Genomic DNA, 13833 nt, shown 5'->3' with positions numbered 1-13833 from the left:
CATCACATGTGCTCAGCTTTTTAAAGTTTGCAAAACATTTCATATTCATCACCTCATTTAAACGCCACATACCCTTTTGCAATAAGGAGAGGTATCCTATTCCCGCTTAATGGTGAGGATACTGAGGCTCAAGGAGGTCAGTGGATGAGCCAAAGACGTGCCTAGTAAATGAGAGACAGTAGATAGGCCTTCTCACCTCCTGTTATTTTCAACACACAATGTGCCTAACATTACCTGCCCAACCTATACATGGGGTTACAATTCAACAGAGAAAAGTTAACCCACAATGACTCTCACGGCTCGTCCTGGGGAAAGATGTTGTGGATACTTAGCTGGGGACAAGAAATCTCAGGTAAAAATTTATGGGACCAGGGACGGGATGGGATTTGCTTAATACAATTTTATTTTATACTTATTTATCTATATACCTCACTTTAAACAAAAATGGGCCAACAGCAAGTACTCTTCAAAGTGTTAGGGTCGGTTCCAAAAAACCCTTGAATAAATTTTTTTTTTCATTATAAAATTCAGTCCAAAGGGGAAAGGAAAAAAAAAAAAAAACAGAAATCAAGAATGTAAGAAGGTATCTGAAAGTTTGAACACTCAGACTTCATATCAAAATAGCTATAAAACCATTCAATACTTATTTGCTTAGAAACCAGTTCTGGCATGAGGCGGCACACTCGCTTTCAAGTATTATCACGGTAGATGAAAAAGCAAAAGCAATCAGCAGGCATGAAAGTCTGTTCAAGTATGAAGGAAGTGATTATTAAAATTGGATTTAGTTATTCTAATATTGAAGTTCAGTTGATACTAGAACTTCTCTTCCTTTGAAGTTGGACCTAAATTATACACCCCTACATACAGTATTATAAAATGCTTCTTAATGACAGTAAAATGTACTATACTAAAGGGAATGATCACTGATTTGAGTGCAACATATGCAAAAAATATTTAACCACCTAAGCAAAACAGAAATCCCATTTAGGAACACCTACAATACTGGTCACGTTGCCCAGTCCTATTAGCCAGTCTAGCAATGGCCAGCTGTCAGGCAAGACAGTAAGAACATAGTTTTGGGCAAAGGGGGAGAATGCAGTGCGGAAAGAGAAAATATCAAATAGCTGGATCCTTTACTTATTCACACATTTTTAAATAATGGTTTCCTTTACTTGCCATTTTTTGTTATTTTAATGTGTCTAATTATTAGTTTTTCAGTAAGACATAATACCTAAGATCTTTCTGGACCCACTCTGCACCTCTTCCTACCTTGCCGTAGCATCTCCATCATGATTATAATTTACAAACACACATTATGGAAATACACACTTACCAACTGACACATGAACTATCAGGCTGACTATATGGCAACAAAGACAAAACACTATCTTGCTAGAAAGTGAGACAAATACTCTCATTTATTAGTAGTCCTCAAATATAAACTTTGGCAGATGAGATGGGTAACCATCCCAAGAGCCGAAAGTAATGGAGCCTCTAACTTAAGCCCTCTGGGATGAGGGAATATATTTTCTGTAAATATTTCCTCTAGTCTCTGCTAAATAATACCGAATAATGAATGGAAGTAGCAGCCCAATAGTGACTATAACATGCATCAGAGCAATAAACCCAATATATGAGAATTATATTGTTTCACTAACTTAGATATAAAGGTATGATTTCTCTTTGTGTGGTAATGTATTTTTTTATTAAAAAATGCATATATATTACATATAATATACAAATATTTATTAACACATATATATTGATTTGTTCTTTAGTGGAAAATCATTAAGTGACCAATAGAAATAAAATGTTACATATCAGCTAAATTTTTCCATTACTCCAGTCAGGAACCATTCAGTAAATTCAACCTCTCAAAATGATACAGAGAAGAAATCTGGCCATCTACAAGTAGCAGGAAACATCACCTCAGGTCAAGAATTTCATCTGCAGGGACGGAAACCCTGAAGAAGCCCCTGATTTTGGACTGCATTACTGAAAAGGAGATGAGAAAACTAGGATTGCAGAAGAACTCATCAAGTTGAAGTTCCCTCTGCCTGAAACATGTTCTTTCCCCTTGAACCCCTTGAAGAAGCAAAAGCTGTTACAACTTTTATGACAGAAGTACATCTTGCCAAACTCAGCTTTTATAATGTACTGAAAACTCCTTTCATGACCCAAGCTGTTTTTTGTCAATGGACAGATGTTATTTTTAACCAGAAGCTTTTTTTCCTTATTAACAAATTAGAGTAAACACCACATTTGTGTGGCTTGAAGGGCACAGCCCATGTTGACAGCTGGGGAAAAGAAATTAATTTATGCTACTGAGTTCTTTTTATTCACTCATAACTAGAAATAAAGTCATAGTTAGAATCTTTACTAGTGCTAGCTGTCTCAAGAATCTTCATGAGGCACTTCTACTCTTGTGAGCTTTTTCACATACCTAATTATGCCTGGGGAGGATGCCTCTAGCATTCTCCATAACAAAAATAAGTACCAGATGATCTCTGTCCGGAACCAATGGACTGTACTCATATTCACAAAATAATTATAGGCAGAAACAGAGCACAATATCAGAAGAAGAGCCAGCCTTCCTAAACCACTCAATCTTTGCAGAAAGGATGTGCACCTCCCCCCCGTCCTTCCTGATATATCACAGCTATTTCTAGAATAAACTCAGCATGTACCAATCCTTTACTCCCTGCTCTCAAAACAGCAGTGAATCAAATAAGCCATTATTCATATTTAGCAGTTTTGGAAATTATGGCTGAACTGTAGCGTCCACAATAGATGCATGAAGACCATAAACCCACCACAACCAACCACATTACATACGATAAATAGCAGCTAGCAACTAGAGTGCTGGGCAAGACAGAATTGAACTAGCTAGACCATTGTCCCAATCCCTCTAGTAAGATTTTCTATCGTTTTGATAATTAAGCACAAACTGCTCTTTAAGGCAAATCATCATTTATCACATAAAATATATACTAACTTACAGTGATATGAAAAGGGTAAACATTCTAAATTTTTAGAGGACTAGAACTTATGGAATAACTACTTGTCTTAAATGTGAAAATCAAGATCAGAAAAGAACAAACTGATCAGGGGTTTTGATTTCTCTTCATGGGAAAACCCTAAAGTATTTTGTTCTAATCCATTCTAAATAGCTCCTTAGATTCTCCCTAAAAGCCTGGCTTCAGAGTCAGAAATCTGCAGTTCTATTTCTAGCACTGATCGTGAATCTTCCCTTTGCCTCCATCTCTCAACTGTCAAGTGGGAATAACAATAGTTATTATCCCCTACATAGCTCATAAATAGGAGTGAGCAGCAGCCTGTGTGGACAGATACAAGATGACACCAAGCAAAGTGTATGCAAGATGCTAGGAAAATCATAAGCACATCCTACGAAGTCACAAAGAGTAAAAGAATGGTTCGTTTGCTTTCACATGGATGGCAAGAAGGACTCCTAAGCAGAGAACATCCACTAAGTTGGCTGTAGCCCTGGTGCAAGCAGAAAGCTAAAGCAGAAAGCTAAGCCGATAGGAGGGTATTGAATCTTGTGGGCACTACAGTCACAGAGCTGCGAGACCCACACTTCCTAAAAGATGCATAGCACTAATACCACTTATCATAAATAGCAATAAAGCAATAATAAACATAAGAGCATAACGTTCTAAAGGGAAAATGACCATTACAAAATGTACACCACAACAGACATTTCGGGTCTCCCTGCAGTACAACAGGCAGCACGTTAAAGCACAAGGCTGAGTACGGGGCAGTTCTTCACAACCGACTACCACATTCCTTGTGGGATTTCCTTGATTGGATTTCACAGGATGCAGCCATTGTAAATGGCCCCACATTACTCATACACAAAAAGGCTAATGAGACTCCCTACGCACTGATTATAGCAGGCACCAGTTCAGAGGACAGCAAATGGATAAAAATATTTCCTGGAAAAATGTTAACATGCTTGGATATATTGTTCAGACTATTGCCCTGAAATAGTTTTATGACATTATTGAATTACATTCCCTTGAATTGCCGGGCTCCCTTTGTTAATTCAAATGATGCTGTATTTCACCTCTAGACTAGTACCACTCTCCTGTACAGAAGAAAAGAATATGCCAGACAGGAGCAGATGATAAAAGGGATACACAAATAGTCACGATTTGCTACTCAATGAACTTGTATTATTGTTAAATAAAAAGCCCTCTACAATATTTTTTACTTGTAGCCTCCAAAGAAGAAAAGTAAGAAAAATGAAAATGCAAGAGCAATTTAACACTTCTTGGCATGTTTTTTTTCTTTCAAGCCCCAGTAAAATCATTCCACAGAGACATAAACAAAACCATAGGAGCACAAGAGCTGGACGTCAGCCCTGATCTGAGTCAGCTAGCTGTTCGCCAGGTGATTGCTCAGATAGAACTGCAAGGCTCTGCTGGAATGTTTTCAAGTGAACAACTAAGTTACAGAAAACACAAATCATGATAATCCCATCAACTGAATAAGCTACAATCTTCTCCTTCTCTCTGCCATTTGTCCAATGACTGCCTACTAATGACCAGTATTATTCCGATCTATAGTGTCTAAGAAATATAAAAATAGGGAGAAAATACCCGTATGAAAGAAAAACTAGCCTGTAATCTATGAATGGGGAGGCCATAAGGAAATGTTCTGATTTTCCTCCTAACGTGGCTCAAAGCAAACCTGGAGCCCCTTGTCTCTGTCAGTTTATCATGCCAAGACCATCTGAGATCACTGAGGATTCACAACCCTTCCTGCACACCTGAGGAAACCTAAAAAGAGAAAAGTCACCTGTCCTTGCCCTGTACCCACAAAAAGCACCCCCCACAAAGTTCCTATTCATATGGTAGTTTTATGGTGTCAAGTCAAAGATTACAAGCTTCTCTTTAAACTCTTCTTCACCACAAGTTTAAGTGAAGCATTAACTTCTATTCACCTACTGCACTCCGAAAATCAGCCTTCTAACTCTCGAGATCAGCAGCAAGGCAGATAAACTGGATGACTTCTGAGGTGTTGCGTGGTGTAGTGAGTACATGATCATAATTAACTGTAATATGCTTCCTTTTAGGATAAGAATGTATATAACACATAACAATAAAGTGTGCAAATTTAAGTGTGTAGCTTAATGATTTTTATATATTCATGTGTATATATACACATATATACTTACATGTATGTATATATGTATGTACCTATTGTCAATTTTCTGATAAAACATAGAGCAAATGACAGCAACTCTGACCTCTGAATCACTGACCATCTGTATGACCCTGGACAAGTTACTTAAACTCTCAGACTCAGTTTCTTTATCTGTAAAATACACATACCCATAGTTTACAATTTAAACATACTATGAGAATTAAAATGACTAATCCATAAGAATAAACTAGCACATGGCCCAGTTGGTTATTATAATTGTTATTATTACTACTATACAAGTGCCAAGTAATTTGATAGCATGAAAGATGAGCTAAGGCATCATTTCAGATTAAACCTCTCCGATATGCCTACTCTGGATGTATCCTCATTCCACTGATTATCTAGCCATGATTTCCCTATAAGCACATTGTGGACCTCAGCAGGTCAGGGAGTAGCTTACCTTGTGGGCACAGGGACCTCAGTCAGGGCACCCAGCATGACCGCTTGCTGGAGCCGAACAAAGGCAATGAAAGGAGTATCCAAGAAGTCAACCTCCCCAACAAGCACGTTGGAGGCTTCTGCATCACGTGGAAGTTTTTTCATGAACTTATTCTTCAGCTGCATGGGAAGAGCCAAGAAAACACAACTTATTTCCAGAAAAGGGAACAAGAAGAGCCCCTCCATATATCACTCAAGGAAATTCCACACAACAGGCTCTAGCTAGCCATTTTTCTATTATGTTTAACCATTCTGTTATAATAAACATTACTCTGGACTTTGAATTCAAAAATACTGAGGGTATAATCACATGGCTTACATATAAAACAATGTTTACATATAAAAAAAATCATTTATTTATGCACTCACTCAATAAACATATGTTCAGAGTCTACTATGAGGCCAGCATTGATCTACACTCTAGGGATGCAGGGATGGATCAATGAATTACATGCCTTCCTTGGGTCATGGGTCACATTTCAGCAGGAGAGAAACAAAATATGATTTACAGTAGTGATAAATGCTAAGCAGGAAAAATAAAATAGCTAAGAGGGTACTATTTTAGGTCCTACTTGGTCAGAGGAAGCTTCTGAAGAAGCACATTTTACATTGGAGTGAGGCGACAAGCCATGCCAGGATCTGCCTAAAGAAAATTCTACGCAAAGAGAACAGCAAGTGCTAAGGCTCTGAGACAGAAAAGAGCTTGGCAGAGAGGTTTAGTAAGAAGGTGAATGTGGTAGGAGCTAAAGCAGCAAAGGAGAGAAAACAGCAGCAAATGAAGTTGCATAGGTAAGGGGGAGAGCCAGGTGGTAAGGGCCTTGAAGGCCACAATTAAGAGTGTGGAATGCTTTAGGTAGGACTTGCCTGCTAAAAATCCAAATGAAAAGGGGAGTAGAAAGACATACATTTAGAAGATACTACCATGTAAAAAGAGTTTAAGACCATGAGACAGGATGACACAACCTTGAATGGGAGTACAGATAAAGAAGAGGGATAAGATCTAAACCCTGGGCCATTTTATCTTTCATAGAAATGGGAGGAGACGTAGGCAGAGGACACTGACAAAGAGCAGCCAGTGAGGCTGGAGGAAAACCAGGACTTCATCAACAATCAGGCGAACAAAGGGCTCAATGAAGAAAGTTTATCAGCTGAGTCAAAGGCTGCTGAAAGTTCAAATAAGATGAGAACCAGGAATGGATCAATGAGTTTGTCAAGAAGAAGGTGCTGGGTGATCTTGACAAGAGCAGCTATGGTGGGGAGTGGGTGCCCAGTGAAGAATGAGAAGTGAAGAAGTGGAGACAAGGGAGTAGAGAGATTTTGAGAAATGTTGCTACCAAGAAAAGGCAAGAAATAGGAAGACAGGTAAAGGAAAACATAAAACAGAATTTCTTTTAAATGGCAAGTGTGCTAACACTTTGGAATGTTAATGAGATAGATTATTTCTGCAGGAGACAAAGGGGACAACCGCAAAAAGAGCTCAGGGAATCCTGAACTATGGAGAAGAGAACCGAGAAGTGAGATGATGAGGAAGAGGGAGAAAGGGATGTGGGAATTTGAGGAGAGGGGTAAAGGCTTAAAGTAGTTTTCTTGGGAGGCTTATCTTGTAGGTGTTATTCGTCCCTGTCCCTGCCCTCCCCAACTCCCACTTAGAATAGGCCTGATGGAGCACTCTTCAGTGAGTGGGAAATACCTCCCACAGGTCAAGGAAAACATTTCAACAATCGTGGAAGAATGAGATGTGAATTTTGCAGGACCGTATGAAAGACAACAGACTTCTGATATATACTTATCATCAACATAAACATCCCTCCTCTTAGGTCAAAAGTTACTAGTATAAAAAGAACTCAGTACTTTTTGCCATGGATTAAAGTGGAAGGCATGCCTCCAATTTTCCCCATTCATAAAAAAGTTATAGTAACAATTTCCACTTAAAGAGTTCTTTTTTTTTTCCAAGTAAGCTCTAGACCCAATGTGGGACTTGAACTCATGACCCTGAGATCAATAGTCACATGGTCTACTGACTGAGCCAGCCAGATACCCCATTTACAAAGTTCTTAATTGGGTAAAATATGTGACATGAGAAGTGATCCCTACAACTCCATCACTCTCATTAGTATTTTTATAAAACTGTTTTTTTAGTTTGGCACTTCATATAAGAAGAAAGCTATGAGGCAAAAGCAAGGACATCAAAGCTAATAATTTTATGGAAACAAACAAACAAAGCAAAACCAGAGGGAGGGGCAGAGAGAGAGGGAGACACAGAATCTGAAGCAGGCTCCAGGCTCTGAGCTGTCAGCACAGAGCCCAACACGGGGCTCGAACTCACAGACTGTGAGATCGTGACCCGAGCTGAAGTCAGATGCTAAACCGACTAAGCCACCCACGCACCCCAAGATAGATATATTTTTAGATGTTAGAACATGACTGTCTCTAAGTAGTAAGGGAGTTTTCCAAAGTTTATACCATTAATCTTCCAAGAAATGTTAATATTTTTTTAATGTTTATTTATTTACTTTGAGAGAGAGAGAATGTGAGCAGGGGAGGAGCAGAGAGACAGAATCCCTAGCCAGCTCCACACTGTCAGTGCAGAGCCCGATGCAGGGCTCAAACTCATGAACTATGCGATCATGACCTGAGCCAAGATCAAGAGTGGGCTGATTAACCAACTGAGCCACCTAGGCACCGCTGCTAATATATATATTTTTTAAATCTTTTAGATTTTTTTTTGGTATTTTTATTTATTTATTTTTAAATTTACATCCAAGTTAGTTAGCATATAGTGCAACAATGATTTTAGGAATAGATTCTTTAATGCCCCTTACCCATTTAGCTCATCCCATCCCCAATCCCTCCAGTACTTTGTGTTTGTTCTCTGTATTTAAGAATCTCTTATGTTTTGTCCCCCTCCCTGTTTTTGTATTACTTTTGTTTCCCTTCCCTTATGTTCCTCTGTTTTATATCTTAAGGTCCTCATATGAGTGACGTCATATGATATTTGTCTTTCTCTGACTAATTTCACTTAGCATAACACCCTCTAGTCCCATCAAATGGAAAGATTTCATTCTTTTTGATTGCCGAGTAATACCCCATCATAAATATATATACCATATCTTCTTTATCCATTCACCCATTGATGGACATTTGGGGTCTTTCCATACTTTGGCTATTATTGTAAATCTCTCAGATTCTATAAATATTAAAAGAGCAGCCATGGGAAGGGTCTAAAAACAGCAAGTTGCCAAAACTGTTATTCTCACCTAAGAAAGTTGCAGTAATGAATTGTTCTCTATAACACAGAGTAGAGTATAGGGTATGGCTAAGTGGCACAAATGCATAACAAAATATCGCTGCTCGAATAATCTTCCTCAGATTTTTCCCAGAGAGTTCCCATTATCAACAGTGGACACAAAAATCTATAATAATCTGATTTTATTTCCCATTCTCATCAGCAGATTCGTTGTTCTATCTAGTTAGGCAGGTAATCTGATCATAATCCCATTCTATTTTATGTAGTTAGACTCCCACACTCATTATAAAATAACTTTCCTTTCCACATTTCTACCTTTTCTAAACATTCTTCAGAGCTCAGCATGAGCCACTAAACCATCTCAGCCCACTTTCTTGGGAATTCTTGAAACACTCATTTCTGAATCATACTTTTGTTAAAGTTTAAATCTTTTCCCCAAGTTTCTTGAGGATTATAACAGTTTATCCGCCATTACATTGGACACCTACCTTGCATATAATTCAGTGTAATAAATATTATGAGTGGAAAGGATAACTCTGTAGTACTAAAATCAGACCAAAACCCATCAAATGCCCAGGAAAGTTAGAGAGCTTCTACAGACTTACTCTAGAACCTGCTATGTCTGGATCTGTCACTAATCAACTACCTGACTCACAACACATGCAGAATATCCCACAGTTAATTATATATCTCTAAAAAATGTCTTACTGGGCACCTAGGTGGCTCAATTGGTTAAGCGTCCAACTTTGGCTCAGGTCATGATCTCGCAGTCTATGAGTTCAAGCCCCACGTCAGGCTCTGCACTGACAGCTTGCTCAGAGTGTGGAGTCTGCTCCAGATTCTGTCTCCCTTTCTCTCTGCCCCTCCCCCACTCACACTCTGTCTCTCTCTCCAAAGTAAATAAACATTAAAAAAAATAATAATTAAAAATAAAATAAAATAAAATAAAAATAAAATAAAAAATGTCTTACTAGTACTATGTTACCTTTACTAAGATTGTCATGCCCCTACTAGGAAATTAGTATATTTTTAAGGCCAAAGGAAATATACCATATTCTATATGCTCTAAAGAGAAGTAGTTGCAAAGCCATGTTCCTTTAGATCAGCACATCTCAAACTTCGTTTATGAAACACTAGTGTTCTCGGAGAAACTAACAGCTAATCTAAAATAAACAGGGGTGCCTGGGTGGCTTAGTCGGTTAAGCGTCCGACTTCGGCTCAGTTCATGATCTCGCAGTTCGTGAGTTTAAGCCCATGTCAGGCTCTGTGCTGACCACTCGGAGCCTACAGCCTGCTTCAGATTCTGTGTCTCCCTCTCTCTCTGCCCCTCCCCTGCTCACACTCTGTCTCTGTCTCTGTCTCTCTCAAAAATAGACATTAAAAAAATGTTTTTAAATTTTTTTTAATGTTTTTATTTATTTTTGAGACAGAGAGAGACAGAGCATGAGCGGGGGAGGGGCAGAGAGAGAGGGAGACACAGAATCCAAAGCAGGCTCCAAGCTCTGAGCTGTCAGCACAGAGCCGGACGCGAGGCTCAAGCTCACAGACTGTGAGATCACGACCTGAGCTGAAGTTGGACGCTTAACCGACTGAGGCACCCAGGCGCGCCCCCCCAAAAAAATTTTTTTAATAAATAAAACAAACATGGATGGTGCCTGGGGTACCCCAGAACTCAGCCCCCAAGTGCCTCTTTCCTATCTACCCATACTCCCTGGGTACAGCTCATCAAATCTCATGCCTTTAAATACCATCTATATGTTGATGACTCACACACTTGTATCCTCAGCCAGGACCTCTTCCCTGAACTCCAGACCTGTAACATCTCCACTTGAAATAGGTATTTTAACTTCACCTATCCAAAAACTGCACCCACCCTACCCGCCTCCCAACAGTCTCCTCAAACTGGTTCTTCCTACAATCTTCCTCATCTGGATAATGGTAACCATTCTTCCATTGCTCAAGCCAAAATCTTGTAGTCATCTTAAATACTTAGATACTTAGATACCTTCCTTTAACACCCCATACCCAATCTGTCAGGAAATCCTATTGGAGCCACATGCAAAGTATATCCAGAATCTGACCATTTCTCACCGCCTTCACTGCCACTACTCTTGTCCACGATCATCTGCTATGATTATCTCTCTCCTGGATAATGGCATTGGCATCCTAGCTGGATTATCTGCTTCTGCAAGTTGCACCCAATCTATTCACCAAAGTAGCCAGAGTAGTCAAATCAGGAGTCAGATCATGTCATTCCTCTTCTCAAAGCCCATTTCACTAAGAGGGAAGGCAACGCTGTCAGGACAAGACACAACCCCAGCATTATCTGGTTCCAATCAACAAGCTGACCTTATTTCCTCCTGCTCTCTCCCAGTCTTCTCCATGCCCACCACTCAAGACTCCATGTCCTCCCTCAAAATGCCAGCACATTCTAACCTCAGGGCCTTTACACCTGCTGTTGTTTCTGAATGTAGTGTCCGCATGGTTCTCTCCCTCACTTCCTTTGGATCTTTATTTAAAAGTCACCTTTTCATCAATGACTCTTTCCTGGGCCACGTTAATTACCATTTCAACCTCCTTCCCCTCACAAATTCTTCTTACTACTCTTCCCTGCTTTATTTTTTTCTTTCTCTGTACTTATTACAAACATATTATGTTTTATTTATCATCTTTATTATCTGCCTCCCCACTAGAATGTAAGTTCCATTAAGGTAGAAATATCCATCCTTTTTTTTTTCAGTGTTGTATCTCTAATGCCTTGAAGAGTGTTGAGGAGAAAGGCTGAATAAATATCTCACCGCCTGAGATATTTGAATGAACAAATGGTGGTTATTATTTCTACTTTTCCCAATAGGCTTTTCAAACTCGCTCTTAAGAGTTCTGAAAAACTGTAGGGCCTGGGTGACTCAGTCAGTTGAGCGTCTGACTTTGGCTCAGGTCATGATCTCACCATTCGTGAGTTCTAGCCCCACTTTGGGCTCTGTGCTGACAGCTCAGAGCCTGAAGCCTGGTTCAGATTCTGTGTTTCCCTCTCTCTCTGCCCACCTCCCCTTTATGCTCTGTCTCTCTCTTGCTCTCTCTCTCAAAAATAAATAAACACTTTTTAAAGATTTAAAAAAAAATGTTCTGGATAACCACTGCCTAGGCCATCCAAATGGACAAAAGGCCTAGTATGGCTATCTTAGTGAACTCCCCTGATAACAGTGATTGGTCCAAAGGATGGAAGCATGACTCAGCCAGGAACCACCCTTCTGGGAAATTAATATTTGAATGTACAAAAATCAACATTTTCCCCTTCACCTGAGGTTATTCCCCTGTGTTGAAAGTGTCTGTCATAGGACTGTCTACACTAGGAAGGAGAGAATGAGGTTAGCACCCAAAAGAAACAGACAAAAGCAGGAAAGAAAAATGGATAAAAAGAGAGATTTCTGAGCCCCAAATCCCAGGCCCTGAGTTACTGCAACATCTCCATTCTGTGAATTCATCAAGAATTCTTACTCATTACATAAGCTAGAAAATTCCATGTTGAGTTTAAATTAATTTGAGGTGATTTCTGTCTACTGAAGAGTCCAGACCCTTCACAAAAATGTATTCGTCAAGTAAATTTGCAGAATACCAAGTTAAATAAGGTTAAATGTTTCTATAATACAGACACTCTCAGAGCCTTGAATATGCCTCTATGCCCAGGAATGCTTTATCTCCCACTAGGAGATAAATAAGGTATGTTATGATATGAAGACATTTAAAACCGCTAATTTGGACAAATTTTTTCACCTCCCATTTAAATCCATTCTCAACTCCATGTAATTCTCTTCAAACTTTATGGATGCCTATAACATTCAAGGCCTGGCAGTGGGCACTGCAGAGGACAGAGAGACCCTACTCTAAGAAAAAAACTGTAAACATTAAACAAAAAGGTGAAGAATAATCAGGAAATAAAAGCACAATAACAGATCATTAAGACAAGAACAGAATCTAGGGCTTTTAAATCAAGTTGAAAATCACCCAATAAACTCATCTGGATTGAATTCCAAAGATAAAGTTTGACATTCCTTTCCTATAGATCACTAGTTGCTTCTCCAAGGGATACACAGCCTGGATGCTATGCAGGGTCAACTACAAGAACACACACGGTGAATACAAATTCCTTCAGCCAACTTTAATTTCAAAGAAATAGATCTCAAATGGCTGCCATGTGGAGCTACAAACGCAACCCCACCAACTCTGTGAATCCAGATGTGTGCATTTCAGGTTCCTTTTATACTAGCTTGTATTCTTTCTTCCAGAGTGAGATCTTGCCATAATTACTCAGAAGTGTATGTCTTGCCTTCTGCCATAAATGTTTATTCTTGTATTTTTTTTTAAGAGAGAGAGGGCTCAAGGGAGGAGGGGTAGAAGGTAAGGAGAGGGAGAGAGAGAGACACAGAGACAGAGAGACAGAGAGAGAGACAGAGAGAATGAATCCCAAGCAGGCTCCATCCTCAGCATGGAGCCCAACACAGGGCTTGATCCCAAGATCCTGGGATTGTCACCTGAGCTGAAATCAAGAGTAGGACACTCAACTAACTGAGCCACCCAGGAGCCCCTATTCTTATAATTTCCAAAATTTCCTTACTTTCTAAGTAGTGTCCTAACAGCTCAGTGATCACAGTATTAGCGTACCAAGAAACTAGGTTACTTGGAATGATAGCTCGGTGAGATGACGGAAAAGTCACTCACACAAGCGCTATGCATCATATATAGGTAACTGAAAAGTCAATCTTCTGTACTCTACTCAGCCTAGATTCTCCTGCTGTCCTCTATGAAGGCAGTTTTTAGGTTTTGTATATAGGACGCATTACTAAGTAATTGCTAACCAACGTCAATGGATTGGGATGACCATTTGATTAACATTACGTCCTCCTAGCCTCCTTACTATC

General features: G+C 39.4%; 1 protein-coding gene across 5 annotated transcripts in view; it reads right to left on the bottom strand.

Annotated features, from left to right (window-relative positions):
• Positions 1 to 13833, bottom strand: part of SLC4A4 (solute carrier family 4 member 4) — a 360563-nt gene that overhangs the window by 115924 nt on the left and 230806 nt on the right. For all 5 annotated transcript variants that reach the window (XM_060654905.3, XM_078446043.2, XM_078446044.2 and 2 more), the window contains exon 8: positions 5630 to 5787. In XM_060654905.3, the coding sequence (XP_060510888.1) occupies positions 5630 to 5787 (158 nt within the window). The remainder of the gene's footprint in view (positions 1 to 5629; positions 5788 to 13833) is intronic.

Source organism: Panthera onca, chromosome B1 (assembly GCF_046562875.1).
Source record: "Panthera onca isolate mPanOnc1 chromosome B1, mPanOnc1 haplotype 2, whole genome shotgun sequence".
In the NCBI taxonomy this organism is placed as follows: domain Eukaryota; kingdom Metazoa; phylum Chordata; class Mammalia; order Carnivora; family Felidae; genus Panthera; species Panthera onca.
This window is presented reverse-complemented; position numbering and strand designations above follow the sequence as displayed.